A 20,631-nucleotide genomic window follows, 5' to 3' on the forward strand; every position below is an offset into this window, starting at 1 on the left:
AAGCCGTGTGTGGAAGGAAGCTACAAAATCCCACTACCAATTTGAATCTCAAAACTTCTGACGGACTTTACATAAATAGCCTTGGTTAGTGGACACTGAAAAAGTGAGTCACAAGCAAAAAAAAGCAAGCATGCTTGCATCTGCATGTGTAAAATAGTGTCCTTGTCAAATGATTTGCTGACACCTTCACTAAATTACAAACCAGTCCTTACAAAGACACTTTTTTGGATAACCCTTTCCTCTCCTCTTGTGTTGTGACATCCCATTCCGACCTAATACCTATGAACAAAAGTTTTGGTGTGCTTGAAATTTGTTGGCTAGTAGTATCATGGTAGAAATACCAAGTGAACATAAAATTGTTCAACATAATTATGTATATCAATTTCTTTCTAAGAAAATTTGTGGTTGCCCTTTTTACAATTGGAGTGTGAAGATCGAAAACTACGTGTACATAAATTATCGCATTTCTTTGTCCTATGTTTTTTTTTATTGCAGACAATAGTCTAAACTAGATAGCGAGGAATTTCTCACACATATGCTACCAAGATACCATGAGAGTTCGAACTTGAGACTTCTGATCTGTAAGTCAATACCCTTTTTCAATATATTTTTTTTTAGTGTTATGGCTATGAATTTGAATTTGAGGAAAATGGGTAGAGTGGGTGCCATGCCATTATGTCGTTTTGAAAATGAAATAAAGGCCATAATAATAAGAATAGTACGAAAGAAAAACAGATTCAATTATCCATTTCAGTTGGTTTATAATAAGCAATCAATCTTGAATTCATAAACCAGCATAATTCCTAAAATTCAGCTTGGTGCTTGTTTTGTTTTGAATTAACAAAATTTAATCACGTTTTGTTCTTTTGTTATAAAGGGATTAGAAATTGTCATGACCTGCACGTTAAACCAATTCAAAATAATCCAAGCTGCATAAGTGACCAAAATATTGTATAAAAATAAGCAAATTAGATTGAAGATTAGGATGTGCTCAGTCTCTCAGTGCATAAACAGCCTAACTGCTCAGACGGAATTCAAACCTCCTCGAGTTCTCCCCCCACCAAACCAAACCACTCTTCACAATTCAAACTCACCCACTTCTTCTTCTTCTTCTTCTTCTTCCTCCTTCTTCCTTGTAATCTCTCAGCTTCTCTGCAACTCCTCTGCTGTAAAAACAGAGCACCATATGAACCAGTAGAGAGAGACACACTGGCATTTTTTAATTTCCCAACAATTACATAAATAAAGATGCTTCTTTTTCTACACATTGCTTTGCTTCTTCTCATTGCTGAAGTTGTGCTCTGTCTCAACCCAGATGGTCTCTCCCTCCTCGCCCTCAAATCCGCAATCGAAACCGACCCGGCCCGCGTCCTCGACTCCTGGTTCGACTCCGACCCGACCCCCTGCCACTGGCACGGCGTCGTTTGCACCCGCAACCGAGTCACTGACCTCTTACTCAGCAACAAAGGCTTCTCTGGCTACATTCCCTCCGAACTCGGCCACCTCGACTCGCTCAAGCGACTCAGTCTGTCCGGAAACAACTTCTCCAAGCTCATCCCCGCCCACCTCTTCAACGCCACCAACCTCATTTCTCTGGACCTCTCTCGAAACTCCTTCGTCGGCCCAGTTCCGGCCCAAATCGAAGCCCTCAAAGCCCTAAAACACCTCGATTTGTCTTCTAATTTCCTCAACGGCTCCCTCCCCGAGTCTCTCGCCGAGCTCCCGTCCCTCGCCGGAAACCTTAACCTCTCGTACAACAAATTTTCCGGCGAGGTTCCGGCGTCATACGGACGGCTTCCGGTGCTCGTGAGCCTGGACCTCCGGCACAACAATCTTACCGGAAAAGTGCCTCAGGTGGGATCGCTTGTGAACCAAGGCCCCACCGCGTTCTCCGGCAACCCTAGCCTCTGCGGGTTTCCGTTGGAGATTCCGTGCCCGGAAGCTCAAAACCCAAACGCCTCCAAAAGCGGAGCCGAGGACGTTCAAAGGCCTCTCAACACCGACCCGAGCTTGGTGAATGGGGTCGAGGAAAGAGAAAATCGGAGAGGTGGGTCGGTGACGGTTCCGATCATTTCGGGCCTTTCAGTGGTGATCGGGGCAGTCTCGGTTTCGGTGTGGCTGTTTCGGGTAAGGAGGAGGGCCAAGGAGCGCAAAACGGTAAAAGAGAAGGTGGAAAAGGCGGTGGTGGTTGTTGAGGACGAGGGGGAGGGGCAAAATGGTAAATTCGTGGTGCTGGACGAGGGGTTTGGGTTGGAATTAGAGGATTTGTTGAGGGCATCGGCGTACGTGGTGGGCAAGAGCAGGACTGGGATTACGTACAGGGTCGTCGCCGGGAGTGCTGGGAAGGGATACGGTGCGGCACCGGCAGTTGTGGCCGTGAGGAGGCTAAGCGAAGGTGATGCCACGTGGCGGTTCAAGGAGTTTGAGGCTGAGGTGGAGGCCATAGGGAAGGTAGTCCACCCGAATATTGTGCGCTTGAGAGCATATTATTATGCGAATGATGAGAAACTCCTGGTCACCGATTTCATTCGCAATGGCAGCTTGTACAATGCACTCCACGGTAATTCTCCTTCCTTTGCTTGTTGTTTTTTTTTTGTTCAAATATTTTAAGTATTTTTTGGACGGTTAATTTTTTTTGCTTTGTTTAGGTAGTCTTCTTATTTTTAATTTTGGTCGTAAAGAGGCGAATTCGAATTTAGACACTTCTAATATTGTAAATATTGAGAAAAATTGTTCGCTAGATCAAATGCTAGTTGGTTAAATGCGTTCATCTTAAGTTAGAAAAAATATGATTTATGTTGGTTATATACCAAAGTCAAAGCATGCTTTATGATGTTTTATGTCACATTTCTGTACTATTATTTTCATCTTTCATTTCATTCCATTCTTTATGGTGTTCTTTAGAAAACAACAAATTGGTAAATCAATTAGGTTTCATTACCTTATAAAACACTCAGACAATGATATCATGGGTCCCAAAAAGCTTTTAGGTTGCCACATGCAATAAATCATTTCATGTTTGCTACACAGCATTTGAGTTCACTTTTTATTTTGTCTTTTCCATTGGATTTGAAATCATTGTATCTTCACATGCATGCATGACAATGATTTCTTTTTGCTCGTATTACTTGATGACCCATAAGACCTCAAATTAATAAGGGAGATTCCAAAGCGATGGTGAATACATGGTCCTCCTATATCTTACTTGTAACCTCGTTATAATTTTGATTTTGTTTCTTTGCTATTGTTTTGAGGTGATGGTTTTATATTCACTTGGGTAGACATGTACGGTTTTATAATATGTGTTGGCTCTTTGTGCTGCTTGTACACTGAAATGCATGTTTCCTTAGACATTTATTCACTCTTCAGAGCTGCTCTGGTGGCCCCAACTAATCTGTCTGCTTAAATTCAAAGTTCTTTAAGACTCCATTATAATGACTGACAGTTGCAGAGTTTTTCTATGCAATCACAAGTAAATTAGCAGAAAAACTTACTTATACCGTGAATAACACTGTTTTGCTATCTCGTCCAATAACACAATGACACTGAAAGCCTGGAGCAATAGTTTTGATGTTATAATTCAAAACTGCCTGCACAGATCTACTGCATGTTGATTCTGATTCAGAAATGCACATTTTCAATTGTGTTGCCAAGTTAAAATGAAAGAAGACTCTTTTTAGTTGGCAATATTCTCAAACTTCTGTGGTCATATAATTTATTGCAGGGGGACCATCCACTTCTTTGCCTCCATTAACATGGACAGCAAGGTTAAAAATTGCTCAGGGGACCGCAAGGGGATTGATGTACATACATGAACACAGCCCTCGAAAGTATGTTCATGGAAACATTAAATCAACAAAAATCCTTCTCAATGATGATCTCCAACCTTACATATCAGGGTTCGGATTGGCGCGCCTTATGTTGGGGACCTCAAAGTTCACCACTTCAGCATCCAGAAAACACAACTCAAGCCAATCCATTGGAGCCTCTGGTTTGACTGTTTCAACTTCCTCAACCATTTACTTGGCGCCTGAGGCTCGAATTTCTGGCAGCAAGTTCACTCAGAAATGTGACGTGTACTCTTTTGGGGTTGTGCTCTTGGAGATCTTAACTGGCAGGTTGCCAGACGAAGGGCTCGAAAATGGTGGTAAGGGACTTGAGAGTCTAGTCAGGAAGACGTTCAGAGATCAGCGCCCCTTGTCCGAGATTATAGACCCTGTACTTCTGCAAGAGGTCTACGCAAAGAAGCAAGTTGTTGAAGCCTTTCACATTGCCCTTAATTGCACTGAACTCGACCCTGAACTGCGTCCAAGGATGAAAACTGTTTCAGAGAGTCTCGATCGCATTAAATTGCGATGTTAAGAACAGAAACTTAGCTGACTGCTCATCTGGAATTGGTTTTGGTGCTGACAATGGTCTCGGATGGGTGTTTCAATGTAGGTTTTTGTCGATTAGATTATTAGAAAATCCATTAGCTTGATGGGTTAGATGTATTATATGGGTTCTCTAGTTGAATGCTAATGTTTGAGTTCAATAGAGACAGGCATGTATTCTTTTTCTCTTCTTTAAGACATGTTCGTGCCCTATTCTCATCATATTGTCGCAATTCTCCTTTTGCTCGGGTGGTTGGAATTTCTAATGGCTAATGTTGAATAGTATCTCTGTTTTCTTTGAAGTTAACCAGTGCCAAGTGGTCAATGTTCTTATTTTGGCCTGATTGGAATTGAGTCCAAGCCACTTCTTGTAATACATGATATGTTGGACTGTTGTTCAATGTGATAAATGTCGTCTCCTTTGTTTTAGTTTACTAAATAGCGGCCAGAACACTAGTTCAATTTAATTGATAAAATCTAATTTAGACCGAGCTACCAAACGAGACCAAGATTTACAAATTTTACATGGCTAAGAGATTATTACAATGCAATAGGCTCAGATAGGTTATTAGAAAATAGTTGGCTACATGTGGCAGAATCAGTTACAATTGGTTGGGACCGTTGCCTTCAACCATATTCGGCTGGACAATGGAAAATCTGGTTGATATGACAGTCATTCTATTAGCAGATGGGGTTGCATTTTCAGAATGTTTGCTAATGTTGGCCTGGGAGCTGACAGAATTAACCTGAACTGCTTTGCTTCTAACTAGTTGTCCAATGTAGGAGAAAAACTTAGTTGCGATGGGGATAATACTGTTTTGCTATTCCCGACCAATAATGCTATGTTACGTGTTTCATGTATGTCATAACATTATTAGCTGAAGATAGCAAAATAATGCTATTCCCATCTCATGGAAGTTTTTCTCTCGATGCAAACATTATCGGTGAGGCCCAAAATCTCTGTAATTAGCAATGTATTGATGCAGGCATGAAAGCCCATGTTAATTATCTGAGGGAGGCCCATGCATAATATGCTTAACATGTGTACAATTTCTCTGGTGGTGACATCTTCTGTTTGTGCAATAATAACGTGTTTGGCTGAAGTTTATCTAAAGATAGGGGTGCCCAAAAAATTATCCAAACAGGTCAAATCAAGTCAATTCGATCGGATTTGATTCGATTTTTATACTACAAAACTGTAATATTAGAACGAATTAAACTATATATGTCTACACATTGATATCAACTACTCAATATTGAAAAATAAATCCCTAAATTATTCGAATTTGATGTCGCATCTCTCAACATTTCTCAATCCAAACCATGTTCAAATGCTGTTTCAACTTTAACCATCTGGGTCCAATACTTGAGTTGAGTTAGGCCCAATGAATCCCAAGGTGTTGGATTTGAACTTGTTTCGATACAATTAGGAGTGGAGTTGAACACTTATATTTGAATCGTAGATTATTATTGTTTTCTCGAATATAAGACAATTAAAGCAAATTGGATCGCGGGCAACCATAGCCAAAAGTGGAGGTAACAAAGAATCTTTATCATAAAGGCAGCACCAAATCTTATGGATTCCCTAAATAGAAATTGCTTTCTATATATCCTCTACAAGACAGGGGAATCATTAAATGAAAGTGGCCTTTAACTTTAAGTGATTTAATTGGCATAGTTCGTTCATGCCTCTTTTGGGTCCCACCATTCACTCCCAAAAGCAGGAAAAATAAAAGTGATTTTCCAGCAATACATTACGCAAACTCGGATTATATTAGAAGCCCTTTTTAAGAAATTGGTTTTTTCTCGTGGGGCGAGGGTGTTTGTGTTGAAAACTTAAAAAAATAAAGGGTTTTGGTCATTTTTGGTTCCCATAGTTTATCATTTTTATCACTTTGGTCCCTATAGTTTCAATTTGATCAATTTTATCCTTGTAGTTTTAATTCTGAGCAATTCAACGACAATTCCCAATTTTTTGTCAAATTACTCTAATATAAAGGGGCATTTCAGTCCAACTTACAGCCCCTCCACAACCACCCCCATAAAAACCTAGCACCCCCTTACCCAAACCTTCTCTTATCCCTCCTTCCCCTCCCCACCCAACCTCCTCCTCCTAACTCAACCCACTCCTTATCCTATAGCCACGACCCAACCACCTCCACAATCACCTTATCCCCTCCCTCCACAACCACCTTTTCCCCTAACCATCTCTCTCTCTCATCAAACTCCAAAACTAATTACATGCATTGCCTAAAACTTCTCATCATTAACCCAAGATAAAGTGGGGACTTGAGACTTGAAAGCATAAGAAAAGCTACATTAGGGGTTGCTTGGGTGGCTAGGGAGTAGTTGTGGAGGGGATACAAGATTGGACTAAAATGCCCCTCCATATTAAAGTAATTAGACCCAAAAAAAAAAAATTGTCCTTGAATTGCTCGGAATTTAAATTACATGGACAATATTGATCAAATTGAAACGATAAAGACTAAAGCGATAAAAGTGGCAAACTACAGAGACCAAAAACGACTTTTTGTCAAAAATAAAAATAATTAATTAAGGGCAAACTCCTTGAAGCGTGGCTTTGTTGCCCTCCACACAAACATGAACCCTATGGCCTTTGCTTTTATTTATTTATTAAATTCTTTTAAAATTATCAGAGCTTTCAATGTAGGAAGGGGCCTCAAGGCATCGTCTTGTATCTCTCACTGTCAATTATCATTTTTTATTTGACTTTTTTTATTTGGGTTGGTTTACTTTCTTTCTTCTTTTATCACAGGTACCACGAGACAAAGCAGAAGGGACCACAAATAACTCGCAAAAAGTTGACGGCTTAATTCAACTTTATTAAGCCAAGTTTACTAATCCAATAAGAAGATTTTGATTTCATCCCACAAGGACTTCGTGAAATTGTGGTCCTTCATATCGTAGGATCTAGATGCTCTACTTATCCTAATTTTGAATTTATTTTATTTTAAACTTCATCTGATATTATACAAAAATATAAAGATTACTCTCTGAAAATTTAGTTTTGGGATTTAACCGCAACGATCCTTGAACTTATACGAGTTTCATTTTGGTCCTTCAATTCTCGCACGCGTTCTAGTTTAGTTATTTAAGTAAAAAAAACATTTGTTTTTTTTTAAAGAAAATTCGGTATAAGTCCAAAATCGAAAACAGAAGTTGAATGCAATCATCGTATTTGTTGTTGTTGATACAAGTCCTTTGACTTTTGTGTCACATATGATTACATTCCTTTTTTTGATTTTTGATATTTACATATTATTTTTTTCATTTTTAAATTACTTTGTTATTCCCATCATGCCCCAAAAAATTAAATAAAGTAAGAAATTAATTTTTGTCATAATAATTATGATATTGTCAAAATAATATAAACAGAAAATACTGCCACAAATCAGTCTCCTATAATTTTTGAAATAACTATTATATTTCAATCATGCTCCTATATGAACGTTGACTTTCGTTCTATTGTGGCTTTGTATTCTTGCACTATGGCAACCTGTACACATAGTACATAAATATTCTTTTACTCTTTGCGACAGCTTTTGTTATTCACTAATTTTTTTTGTTTGTTTGTTTACCTAGTAATTAGGTACATTATTTTATATTTACCTAGTATTTAGGTACATTATCTTATATTTACCTAGCATTTAGGTATATTATCTTATATTTACCTAATAATTAGGCATAATATATCATATTTACCTAGTAGTCAGGTAAATATTTGTTGGGAAGATATCATCAATAATTCTCCAAATTTCATTGTTTTATATGAACTTCTTTTATGTCATGGCGGCAATAGAAGGATTCAAAAGTTAAAATATGAAATCTATTTAGAAGGAAAGAATCAATACATTAATTTGGATTTCCAATTAGTATTCTTTCCTTATTTATTTCAAAGGGTAAAATTGACACATGAAAAAAATAATAAAAGTCAATGGACCCAAATCTACAGCAAAAAAGGTGTGGACTAAACCCAATGACGACTAGGAATTTTGGACTTAGATCGAAGAACCCCTTTTTTTTTATAAGGATTGTTGTATCCAAATTATTAGTTTTACCCCTCAATTTGACCAAATGTGAAGAAATAACTAAATTCTAACACGTGCGAGATCTAAAGGACCAAAATAAAACTAGGTATAAATTTAAGGATCATTATGGTTAAACCCCCCCCCCCCCCCCTTAATTTTACTGGCAAAATGAAAAGCCAAGAGAATAATTATTTAAAAAAAATATAAAGATTATGCATGTGATAATTTTAGTTAGGTGGTCACTGCACCTAGCTAGTGGATTCGATTCCACATTGAGTATCCATATCAATTGGTAATTGTCTTTTGTCAAGACAAAAGAAAATGATTTCATTCATTTTGACAATAATTCTTGCATGCTAATCAATTACCATATCCGAATAAAATGACATAATATATTCTTGATTGCTGGAGACTTATAGTTTGCATTCATGTTTGTATTGGACTCGACTCACAAAGATTCAGAAGCTTTTTAGACCAAAAGGAAATTGAACATGATTGTTTTGGCATAAAGTTTAGGTTGGGGGCTATGATTTCAGCAACTTCCTTTTGTTACCAACAAATACAGAAAAAGGTGGGGGAAAGTGATTAAAGGAGGCACTTCAAAATAATGGGGCAAGTCCATTTTAATAATGCTTGAATATGTACTGTCAGGTTTTTTTATTTATTTAAAAAATTAGTGATAATTGTATTTAATAATTGGGTACAAAGATCAAATACTCATAAAAGGTTAATACAAAGATGTATGCACAGTAATCGCAAAGGGTTAATCCATATATAAGAGGATACACCGGCGATATTGCACAACTTGTATCACCACTAATAGCCCTAAAAGACCAAATACATTTCAATGTAACAGTCACATGCCTGAGCAAATCAGACATGTAATACAATGCCCAAAATTACAAATACAACGACAACTAACTCTCACAAGTAGAGACTAAAACACAAATAAGCACCCAACTCACCAAGAGTTGATGGAATTATGTACGGTCAGTTCTAAACTCTCATCAACCATAATTTTTAATTAATTGTGATTTGAGGCATGCATGCAATAGTTTGGTTTCCGTATTTTTAAAAAGTAGGAAAAACGACCTTTCAAATTATAAATTATTACACTATTGGCCCTTTTATGCGTCAAATTACAAATGATTAAAGAATTGACACATCCATCTAAAAAAAAAGAAGAGTTGACACATCACCTATACTAGAAGGTTAAATAGAATTTGTCCAACAAAAAAAAGTTTAAATAGAAGGTTAAAGATTTTCTATAAGTTCTTATTTGTTGTCCATATGACATGTTAATTCAGGTTTATCATCCATGTCCGCACAAAATGAGCTAATTAAGTGTTAGATAAAAATAACAAAGGTTAAATTTTCCTCCACTCTCTATTTTTCACCGTGTACCGCCCTTTACGGAAATACACTTAATTTGCTTCATAACAACTCTATATAAAAGGCCTTGGAAGGTTCACTTTTTATTCAAGGCATCTTGAATCAACATTCAACATCCCTCTGTCTATCTTTCTGTTTCACACGCGTGCACGTACACACACAAAACTCAAGATGGAGGGATCCAAACGTATGTTTTCAACTGTCTTCATCCTCGTCCTGCTCCTTGTGGCTATTGGTATCTCTCTCTTTCCTCATTGTAATTTTATCTTTATATTTGATTAGTGGTATATTTCTTTCCAATGTTGGAAGACGTTTCAAGTTTGAATCCACCTTCTCTTGTTAATTTTTATCGATGTATGTTTGGCAGGGACAGGTCCAATGGTTGCTGAGGGCAAGGTTGCAACAAAGGAGAAGTCGAGGACTTGTGAGTCTCTAAGCATGAAATTCAAGGGACTTTGCTTCCGATCAAGCAACTGTGCAAATATTTGCCAAAAAGAGGGCTTCAAGGGAGGCAAATGTGTTGGCTTCAGGCTGAGATGTACATGCACTAAGAAATGTTAGTGATATGATACACTAACTTATTTTGGTGCATGGGATTGAGAAGAATGAAAATTTATTGCCCTATTTTTTTCATTTTGTTTAAGAGAATAAATGACTAACCCTAATATAAATTTTGGGGTTGTGTCCTTGTTTTTGTTCTTATGCGCTAACAGCGTGTGAGTTATTTTGTAATCAATAAAAAAAATCGTTCATTTCTTAACGTAATGATACCTTTTTTTCTCTATACAAATGTGATCTTTCTAGAATTACGTTAAACTTTATACAATGTGTAATGTTGATTATACTATTTGTAACTTTAGGGGTTGCTTTTGTTAGTTTTTAGAGGCCATGAACCAACTCTCACTCACCTCAAGCCACAGAGATGCAAAATGTAATTGATCCAAATTAGTTATATGTACAACAATGGAAGCTTTCATATCTACATCACGAAGTGACTAATATGGCACACAAACTGTTCTTTTTTTTTTTGGAGAAATTTTAGGATTGCATTCATAATTCAGCCAAAGGGCCATTACAATAACGAAGCAGTCTAACATCAAAATTAAGACAATCTGAGGCACCTCCACTAACAATTACGCAGGATCGAAGAAACTTCGACAGCATCCCAACTAAGATTGCAAACTCAGAATAATCAAAAAGACATAAAGCTTGAAAAAACCAAGCCATAACAATACAAATAAAACTCTCATAAAGGAGGGATGAAAAGCTCTCACAAAGGAGAGACCAAAAGCTCTCACAAAGGAGATGTGAAAAGCTCTCACAAAAGGAGATGTGAAAACTATACAGAGAACCCAAAGAGTCTCTGTGACTTATTCCGGACATAAAGAAACGGCAAAAAGGATGATGGTGGAGATTCGACGTCGAAACACAGGTAAAGATCTGACGCCGAGATACAGCCGTCTTTGATGGTTGGAGGAAAATCATAACAAAACGAAGACAAATAGGGAAAACCTTTTTCTCTGAAAATGAGGGGAGAAGAGATGGAGGAAGAGAAGAGGGGAGAGGGAAGGAAGAACAGTGGTTTCCTCCCCCCTCAAAGTGAACTTGTCATTTTCTTATTGGTTCTTAGTGTGTTAAAATTTTATAAGAACCAATTTGTCATTAGAAAATGACAAGTGACTATTTTTGGGTTTTTCTCTCCAAATAGGCTCTAAGGAATTTCACGTGTATAATATGTCATGTTAGAATAGGCCTACTTGTGGAAAGACCATTTTTTTGGATTTAACCACAACGATCCTTGAAACTATACAAATTTCATTTTGGTCCTTCAATTCTCGAATGTGTTCTAATTTAGTTATTTCAGTATAAAATAAAATTGTTTTTTTTAAGGATTACTGAATCCAAATTATTAGTTTTACCCCTCAATTTGACTGAATTTGAAAAAATAACTAAATTGGAACACGTACGAGATCTGAAGGACCAAAATAAAACTAGATATAAATTTAGGTATCATTGTGGTTAAAAAAAAAAACCTTGAATTTTACTAGCAAAATGAAAAGCCAAGAGAATAATTATTAAAAATATATATAAAGATTATGCATGTGATATTTCTAGTTAGGTGGTCACTGCACCTAGCTAGTGGATTCGATTCCACATTGAGTATCCATATCAATTGGTAATTGTCTTTTGTCAAGACAAAAGAAAATGATTTCATTCATTTTGACAATAATTCTTGCATGCTAATCAATTGCCATATCCGAATAGAATGACATAATATATTCTTGCCGGCGACTTATAGTTTGCATTCATGTTTGTATTGAACTCGACTCACAAAGATTCAGAAGCTTTTTAAATCAAAAGGAAATTGAAGAAATAGATGAAAATCTTATACATGAACATGATTGTTTTGGCGTAAAGTTTAGGTTGCAGGCTATGATTTCAGCAACTTCCTTTTGTTGCCAACAAATACAGAAAAAGGTGGGGGAAAGTGATTAAAGGAGGCATTTCAAAATAATGGGGCAAGTCCATTTTAATAATGCTTGAATATGTACTGTCAGGTTTTTTTTTTTAATTTCAAAAATTAGCGAATAATTGTATTCAATAAATTGGCACAAAGATCAAATACTCATAAAGGGTTGATACAAAGATGTACGCACAGTAATCGCAAAGGATTAATTAATATATAAGAGGATATATTGGCAACATTGCACAACTTGTATCTTTACTAATAGCCCCAAAAGACCAAATACATTTCAACGTAACAGTCACATGTCTAAGCAAAGTATGTAATACAACGCCCAAAATTACAACTTCAGCGACAACTAACTCTCACAAGTAGAGACTAAAACACAAATAAACATCCAACCCACAAAGAGTTGATGGAATTATGTACGGTCAGTTTTAAACTCTCATCAACCATAATTATTAATTAATTGTGATTTGAGGCATGCAACAGTTTGGTTTCCGTATTTTTAAAAAGTAGGAAAACGACCCTTCAAATTATAAATTATTACACTATTGGCCCTTTTGTGGGTCAAATTACAAATGATTAAAGAGTTGACACATCCATCTTTTAAAAAAAAAGAGTTGACACATCACCTATACTAGAAGGTTGAATAGAATCTGTCCTACAAAAAAATGGCTAAACAGAAGGTTAAAGATTTTCTATAAGTTCTTATTTGTTGTGTTAATTCAGGTTTATCATGCATGTCCACACAAAATGGGCTAATTAAGTGTTAGGTAAAAATAACAAAGGTTGAATTTTCCTCCACTCTCTATTTTTCACCGTGTACCGCCCTTCACGGAAATGCACTTAATTTGCTTCATAACAACTCTATATAAAAGGCCTTGGAAGGTTCACCTTTGAATCAAGGCATCTTGAATCAACATTCAACATCCCTCTGTCTGTCTTTCCGTTTCACACGCGTGCACGTACACACAAACAAAAATCAAGATGGAGGGATCCAGACGTATGTTTTCAACTGTCTTCATCCTCGTCCTGCTCCTTGTGGCTATTGGTATCTCTCTCTTTCCTCATTTTAATTTCGTCTTTATCTTTGATAAAAATTCAAAACAAACTGGAACCGTTACCTATAATGATATAAGAAAATCAAAATTGATGATATAGTTCTTTCCAATGCTGGAAGATGTTTCAAGTTTGAATCCACCTTCTCTCATTAATTTTTATCGACGAATGTTTGGCAGGGACGGGTCCAATGGTTGCTGAGGGCAAGGTCGCAACAAAGGGGAAGTCGAGGACTTGTGAGTCTCTAAGCATGAAATTCAAGGGACTTTGCTTCCGATCAAACCACTGTGCTGATACTTGCAAAAAAGAGGGCTTCCTAGAAGGCAAATGTGTTGGCTTCAGGCGGAGATGTACATGCACTAAGAAATGTTAGTGATATAACACACTAACTTATTTTGGTGCGTGGGATTGAGAAGAAAGAAAATGTATTGCCCTTTTTTTTCATTTAGTTTAAGAGAATAAATGACTAACCCTAATATAAATTTTGGGGTTGTGTCCTTGTTTTTGTTCTTATGCACTAATAGCGTGTGAGTTATTTTGTAATCAATAAAATAAAATAAATAAATTGTTCATTTCTTAATGTAATGATACTTTTTTTTTTTTTCTCTATACAAATTTAATGTGATCTTTCTAGCATTACTTTAAACTTTTTACCAATGTGTAATGTTGATTATACTATTTGTAACTCTCACTCACCTCAAGCCACGGAGATATGCAAAACGTAATTGATCCAAATTAGTTATATGTACAACATTGGAAACTTTCATATCTACATCACTAAGTGACTTAATATGGCACAAAAACTATTCTTTTGTAGATAGTTATTCAAAAACTCATTTTAGCATGACATATTATACAAAAACTCATATAGAGCTTATTTGGAGAGGAAACCCCAAAGTTAGCCACTTGTCATTTTCTTATTGGTTCTTAATGTGTTAAAATTTTATAAGAACCAATTAGTCATTAGAAAATAACAAGTGACTATTTTTGGGTTTTTCTCTTTAAATAGGCTCTAAGGAATTTCTCGTATATAATATGTCATGTTAGTATGGGCCTACTTGTGGAAAGTCCATTTTTTTACCCATGTCACAGAGAAAAACTTACCTATATCGAGAATATCACAGTGGCGCTATCCCGAGCCAATCACCCGTTGCTATGTGTTTTAACTTTCCGACATGGCAATGCATAATTGACTTGGATACCACCACAGTGACATTCCATTTACATGTAAGTTCTTCTCCATGTCACAACATGATTTTATAATCCGAATCATGTACTTTTACGTGCCCTTCAAAAAGTCATTCGTGAAAACAAAAGAACAGCCAAATTATAATTTAAAAAACTGCTTTTTTTGTCTGAAATTTTACTAAGATGCTCTATCTTCTAGTATCTTGGCCTTTTCAACAAAAAAAAACTAAAATTCACATATATTCAGTGGTTTATGCTCGTGTCGTCATTAGATTAGACACACAGAAGAATAAATTCTCCTTTGATTTTTTCTTTAGTAATGCTCTTTCTCTAATTATATAGTAGTAGGTTTTGGTCGACAACAATGCAGAAAATATTCCAAATTACGACCCCAAGAAAAAAAAAAATTGAAGAATAATTAAATTAAAATTTTAATTTTTTAAGCCAACAATAAAACCAAATGAAGAAAAAAAAGAACATGCATTTAACAGACAGGAGAGGTTTTTTGGAAAGGCGGCGTCTGGGGTTTTAGAGGCAAAATCCAAAGCCAGAAAACGACGAGAAGAATCAGATGCAGCCTGAATCTGATGCTCACGGGAAGAAGGATGACGTCACAGCGTACCAGAAGTTATGCCCTTCTTATCCTCGCCACCAGCCATCTCTCGCTGCCATAGCTCTCACCACAACTTGACACTATTCTTCAGGCACTATTTAGCAAATAATTATTTCTCTCCATGATGTCAACTATTTTACACCAAACCCTAATCCTTACACATTCGAAATTGACGTTATATTTATCTGAAAAGTTCTTCAGAGTGGAAGAATTTCTCAATTATTGTTCAATTTAGGGTATGAACTTTGAGGCATCCTTTTACATAATGTAAGAAAATATAAAAATCTGTTTAATTCAGGGTTTAGGGATAAATAGGCATGTTGTCTACTTGAAAAAAATAGGCATGTTGGATCCCACCCACTTCTGTGATAAAATATGATATTTAATCCTTGTTGGGACCAACACAACTATACATTGTTGCATTGCCTAGCCACTTGAATTGAAGTGACCAAAAGAATGTGTATTAGCGCCGCTTCACCCCCTAACCTAGCAAAAATAGATACCTCCACATCTAGCGCCGCATAATCTTCACCATTCCAATCCTTTCAATGTTGTCATTTGGTTGTACTCCAATTGGTTCCTACTCTCCTCTAAGTGTATTGATGAGTTTGGATATGGTGGATTTATGACTTCTCAGTTTGGTGTCGTGCATCACTATGACCCTCTCTTTCTCTCCTCTTGAATTGGCTTCATCTTTTGGTTATAGTTGATAACCCGAAACACGATTTCTCGCGTATATCTTGGAAGATGTGTAGAGCTACGACACTGCCATGACTTGAGTGCTTGCACCACCTCCTTCATGTTTCATGATTATGTTTGTTTTGCTTTGGGTTGTTTTGAGAGTTGTTGGTTTATAGTGGCAGATTTGTGGTGTTCATGTTTTTGTATAGTTTGTGTTGCTATATTGTTATGTTGTCTTTAATTCGATTAGTCTTTTGTCAATTTTAATTTTGTTTATCTGTTGATATTATTATCTGGGACAGTCCCTATTTATCTGGTATTGTGGAGTACTTTTGAGCTTCCTTACTTGGTTGCTTTGTTTTGTTGTATTTGTGCCATCCTTTTTCGAGTGAGTTTTCAGAATGAAATTCATTATTTGACCAAAAGAAATAAGTCACTTGAAGTGACCAACTTTTTCGATAAGGTAAATATATAAGCAACATGCCACCTAAGTTGTTAATATACAAATTAAATGATGTCTTACAAGAAATTATTCAAAATATATACACATTTATAAGAAAAAGACATATTTTATCGTTATTCTAAATTATAAATACTTGAATAGCATTTGCAGTTTTTTTTACAAGCAATAGTCTAAAATACGAGACCTCTAGTCTACAAGTCAACGTCATTTTTCACTGGACTAGATCTCTGATGTGGAAGTCAATATCAATTGCACTTTAGTTTTCCTAACTTTGGGAATCAATATTCTAAATCAAATGCTTCTTTTATTGGTGTGTGTTATTTAAAACTGAAAATCACTAGGTATGTAAAATCAATGATAATGATCATATAAATAACAAAAAGAGGAAACCCGAAAGTACCATGTACAAAAGTAGCAAAGGGCAATTTAGCAAAAGAAGCAAAAAAGAGAGACACTTAGGTGGTGAGAGTGAGACTTAAGACTTGAGAGATCGATAGCTCTCTGTACTTTTCCATTGGCCGCATCCCAACTCGTATCACAAGCAAGAAGAAGTTAAATCCACTGCTCTCTATCCTTCTCTCTCTCCCTTTCCTTCTCTCTCAGCTCAAGATCTTTCTAGCTTTCGGTGCTATGAAAAGCTAATCTGAGGCTGCAGTCAATCTCTCCCTTCGCTTCATAATAGCCTCTGCATCTCTCTCTGTTTTCCACAGACAACACAGACCTCAAGGTTCCATTTAATTACGGGCCTGCTTATCTTCTAGCTAAGGTTTCTGTCTCTCTGTGGCTTACGCTTCGGTCAAGCTTAGCTTTTCCATTCGGTTGCTTCTTCTACACGATCTTATCCCACTCTGCTTAAAATTTAAGCTGAAATTTTGCTCCAGAAAGTGAAAGAAACAAAAAAAAGAAGAAAAAAAATTCCCAGAATTTTCTCGGAAAAGCTACGTGAGCAGTGTATGTATAATGGTCCTCCAGCATCAAATTCTGGCACGAGCCCATTAATTCAAATCCCACAGTGGCAAACAGAGCAACCACAATTCATGGATTCAAATACCCATCAGAACTTGCACTCCCAAGAGCACCAAACTCACCAACCGAATTCTGGGTTACTGAGATTTCGCTCTGCTCCGAGTTCACTGCTCGCAAATTTCAACGAGAACAGCAATTTGGGCCTCATTGGTAAAAACCCAATTGAGGGTTCTGAGTCAGAGAGATTGTTTTCTAGATTTGCGAATTACAGCCACACCAACGACTCGGACTCTTGGCCGTCGAGTTTTCAAGAGTTAGACGACAAGTCTACAGTGACGGCGACGGAGAGCCGTATGAGCTCACAGCAGCAGGGCTATTCTGGGCTCCCTCCTCATTATCCGAGACAGAGCTCGTTCAATGGCTCGTATGGGTTGGTGGGTTCGGCTGCAATGAACCATCACACTCAACCCAAGGCCGTTCACTCGAATCTTGTTCGACAAAGTAGCTCCCCTGCTGGGCTTTTCTCCAACAGCTCTGTTCAAAATGGTAATCTTTTTTATGCTCTCTTTCATTAGCTTATGATTCCATGTCATTGTGTAATTTGAGTTGTTTAAAGATTTCCATTTTAGTATTAGGTTATAGGTAATGAAATTTGATTTGGGAAGCTCGTTTGCATTTTGGTTGAGTTGAGAGAAGATATTAACAAACGAGAAACAAAAAGAGTAAGAGATTGGATGTAATTTGGAGGAGTGATATTAACCTCTACTAGGCAGAGTGCATTAGGCTCATCTTGTTAAGATTTCAGAGAGGCGGACCGGCGGACCGGCGGACTTTACATTCTTTAACACGTTTTTTGTGCTGAAAATTTAGCATCCATGTGATTAATTTTATGGGAAATAATCGGTTGCGAGTTCAACTTCGAAGTGGGCTAAAGGAATTGAGGAAATGACTTTAATCAGAAGATGTACTATTATTGACAACACTTATCTAGGATACTCTTAGTATTGGGAAAATTAGTCCTAATTAACGGCTGATAGATCACAATTAGCAAGGTACATTAAATAATTGAATATCTTAAAAGTAAAGTTCAGGCCATGCCACCATTAAAGGTAGAAGAAACGATGGACCTAATGGTACTAATGGAGAACTAAATCCATGCACAGACAGCTTGGAGATTGCAATGCTGATACTCGATTTTATGGTACAGGATTCCCATTCGGAACTTGGAATGATTCATCAAATTTTGCTGAAAATTTAGGTGGCATGAGAAGGGACCAAGATAATGACGGGAAGTTATTTTCTGTTCCTCAGGTACTAATTTGTGTTTGTGGTTGAATTTCCTCAAATTTTTTATGCATATCATTTTGAATAATTTTCATGCTTAGAATGGAGAGCTTGAAAACCGGATTCATATACTATCCCACCACCTGAGTTTACCAAAGACTTCAGCAGAAATTGCCATGGAAAAGTTCTTGCAACTCCAAGATTCTGTGCCTTGTAAAGTTAGAGCAAAGCGAGGTTGTGCCACTCATCCCCGAAGCATTGCAGAAAGAGTAAATATTTTCCTATATCCATAGCCAGTTAAAATCTTTTGTCAGTGAGAAAAATAATTTTTTTCATACATAGTAACTTGGTATGTTCACCATATCACTTAAAATTTTGATTTTTCTTCTTGGTCTTTGCTCCAAAAAAGAACATTCTCTATTTACTGAATGAAGTATTTGTGGCTTTACCCATGAATTAAAAGATGACAGTTACGGGGTAATTTATTTACAGGTTAGAAGAACACGGATCAGTGAACGAATGAGGAAACTACAAGAGCTTGTCCCAAACATGGACAAGGTAGAATTTGATACAAGCATTTTACCCTCAGATCTATTTCCTACTTATCCTTGGAAACTCATGGCATTTAATATTTTTTTATAAATTTCTTGGCAGCAAACCAACACAGCGGACATGTTAGATTTGGCTGTTGAGTATATTAAAGACCTTCAGAAGCAGTTCAAGGTATGAGAGAACTTAAATCAAGAGTGTCTGCATTGTGGACAAGCATCAGTTTTTAATCACAAACAACGTGTATTCTTTTGCAGACTCTTAGCGATGTTCGAGCAAACTGCAAGTGTTTAAACATGCAGAAGAAGCCGGTTTCAAATCAGATAGTTTGACGTGCTTTTCTGTACAGGAAACCAGGAGAGTGATGAGGAGGAAGTGGATTGAAACCACATAATATTTTCTTTTTAAGCAGTGAACATCAAGTAGAAAGTAAAAAAGAGATAGAAAGGAAGCTACAAGGTATTGTAGTTTTTAGTGTGTTTGATGTAGAAGGTTGGTAGATTTTCCACCACAACACGGAGAGGGGACCAGGCCTTGTAAGCTAGCAAGCTTTTGATTCCCAATTACACAGTATATGAAATAAACATAAAAGAAAGTACAGGACATGTTCTAATAATCAAGTCCTTTAAATTCAATCTCCTTGCATATCATTTTCTATTGAGTGTCTTTTATTTTGAATACAAGTGATAGTCTAAACTATAACTGGAAATGAATTTTCTCACACACACCCAAGTGCCATGTGGATTTGAACTTGAAATCACTAGACTGCAAGTCAATATGTTCTTTTCAATGGGGTACTTTTCCACTGGGCTAAACCCCGTTGGCATTTTCTATTTAGTGAGACAGACAGAACATAGACATTTCTATTTCAGGCTGACTTTAGTTGCTTGCTTTGTTTTAATACTTCCAACAAGAAATATATCGAAGAACTGATTATCCAACTTATCCAGCAAAAGGAAAAACCAAAGTTTGGCACAGAATCAATGTGGTGAAGAAAGGTTAGTTTATGGTAATAGATTGGTTTTCTGTACAAGATCTTTTGAATTCTCAAGGCATCTATATGATCGTGGATACCTTTAATTATTGATGCCAGCCACATATTTATGATTTGAAGACTTTTTTTTCGTAGTTTTTTCCTTTTTGGTTACAGATATTTTTTTTTTTTTGCTTTTGCAGCTGAACCTTATCCTGTTTTCGAAAGGTAAGCTCAGCACTAAATATTAAGCAGTTAGCAAAACAAAATTGCAGTATCAAAGCCCATGATCTCACCATCTTGTTTGTCCTTTTTTGGAAGATAAAAAGGGATAGTTTTATTTCTGTGTAGCTAGGTTTCTTCGGAAAAAGAATGGTCCTGCCTAAGCCTTTAGCTGGTAGACTCTGCTGACCTATTGTTTTGGAAGAAACGCTGACCTATTGTTTTGGAAGAAACGAGAATAATACTGTTTTGTTATTCCCAACTAGTAACGATATAAAATAATTGACGAGGACGTAGGAGGCCTTGCAATGCGTAGACCATGGACCATGAATACTAGGGAGGCTCGTGAGCA

General features: G+C 36.6%; 4 protein-coding genes across 5 annotated transcripts; all 4 read left to right on the top strand.

Annotated features, from left to right (window-relative positions):
• Window positions 1-908: 908 nt before the first annotated feature.
• Window positions 909-4,621, top strand: LOC110745231 (Leucine-rich repeat protein kinase family protein). Its single transcript, XM_021945318.2, has 2 exons — window positions 909-2,560; window positions 3,725-4,621. The coding sequence occupies exons 1-2, from the start codon at window positions 1,249-1,251 to the stop codon at window positions 4,360-4,362; spliced, it is 1,950 nt and encodes a 649-aa protein (XP_021801010.1). The 5' UTR covers window positions 909-1,248; the 3' UTR covers window positions 4,363-4,621.
• A 5,295-nt stretch (window positions 4,622-9,916) lies between these two features.
• LOC110745235 (defensin Ec-AMP-D1-like) lies at window positions 9,917-10,579 on the top strand. The gene is made up of 2 exons (XM_021945321.2): window positions 9,917-10,049; window positions 10,182-10,579. The coding sequence occupies exons 1-2, from the start codon at window positions 9,986-9,988 to the stop codon at window positions 10,373-10,375; spliced, it is 258 nt and encodes an 85-aa protein (XP_021801013.1). The 5' UTR covers window positions 9,917-9,985; the 3' UTR covers window positions 10,376-10,579.
• Window positions 10,580-13,197: 2,618 nt separating this feature from the next.
• Window positions 13,198-13,967, top strand: LOC110745236 (defensin Ec-AMP-D1-like). The gene is made up of 2 exons (XM_021945322.2): window positions 13,198-13,332; window positions 13,520-13,967. The coding sequence occupies exons 1-2, from the start codon at window positions 13,269-13,271 to the stop codon at window positions 13,711-13,713; spliced, it is 258 nt and encodes an 85-aa protein (XP_021801014.1). The 5' UTR covers window positions 13,198-13,268; the 3' UTR covers window positions 13,714-13,967.
• A 2,769-nt stretch (window positions 13,968-16,736) lies between these two features.
• Window positions 16,737-19,719, top strand: LOC110745232 (transcription factor bHLH130-like). 2 transcript variants are annotated; one of them, XM_088243919.1, is made up of 6 exons: window positions 16,742-17,797; window positions 18,459-18,562; window positions 18,637-18,804; window positions 19,028-19,093; window positions 19,190-19,258; window positions 19,342-19,719. In XM_088243919.1, the coding sequence occupies exons 1-6, from the start codon at window positions 17,239-17,241 to the stop codon at window positions 19,414-19,416; spliced, it is 1,041 nt and encodes a 346-aa protein (XP_088100045.1). In that variant the 5' UTR covers window positions 16,742-17,238; the 3' UTR covers window positions 19,417-19,719. The 2 variants fall into 2 exon arrangements, with proteins under 2 accessions (XP_088100046.1, XP_088100045.1); XM_088243920.1 differs by lacking the exon at window positions 18,637-18,804 and having other exon boundaries at window positions 16,737-17,797.
• Window positions 19,720-20,631: the final 912 nt, after the last annotated feature.

This window comes from Prunus avium, chromosome 7 (genome assembly GCF_965620075.1).
Source record: "Prunus avium chromosome 7, drPruAviu1.hap1.1, whole genome shotgun sequence".
Taxonomy (NCBI): Eukaryota; Viridiplantae; Streptophyta; class Magnoliopsida; order Rosales; family Rosaceae; genus Prunus; species Prunus avium.

What these genes read in the sequence shown, in the direction of transcription:
- LOC110745235 (XM_021945321.2), top strand. Translation starts at nt 9,986, where the DNA reads ATGGAGGGATCCAAACGTATGTTTTCAACTGTCTTCATCCTCGTCCTG. An exon ending in CCTGCTCCTTGTGGCTATTG is followed by an intron (nt 10,050 to 10,181) that starts GTATCTCTCTCT and finishes TATGTTTGGCAG; the next exon opens with GGACAGGTCCAATGGTTGCT.
- LOC110745236 (XM_021945322.2), top strand. Translation starts at nt 13,269, where the DNA reads ATGGAGGGATCCAGACGTATGTTTTCAACTGTCTTCATCCTCGTCCTG. An exon ending in CCTGCTCCTTGTGGCTATTG is followed by an intron (nt 13,333 to 13,519) that starts GTATCTCTCTCT and finishes AATGTTTGGCAG; the next exon opens with GGACGGGTCCAATGGTTGCT.
- LOC110745232 (XM_088243919.1), top strand. Translation starts at nt 17,239, where the DNA reads ATGTATAATGGTCCTCCAGCATCAAATTCTGGCACGAGCCCATTAATT. An exon ending in CCCGAAGCATTGCAGAAAGA is followed by an intron (nt 18,805 to 19,027) that starts GTAAATATTTTC and finishes ATTTATTTACAG; the next exon opens with GTTAGAAGAACACGGATCAG. An exon ending in ACCTTCAGAAGCAGTTCAAG is followed by an intron (nt 19,259 to 19,341) that starts GTATGAGAGAAC and finishes ATTCTTTTGCAG; the next exon opens with ACTCTTAGCGATGTTCGAGC.
- LOC110745231 (XM_021945318.2), top strand. Translation starts at nt 1,249, where the DNA reads ATGCTTCTTTTTCTACACATTGCTTTGCTTCTTCTCATTGCTGAAGTT. An exon ending in CTTGTACAATGCACTCCACG is followed by an intron (nt 2,561 to 3,724) that starts GTAATTCTCCTT and finishes AATTTATTGCAG; the next exon opens with GGGGACCATCCACTTCTTTG.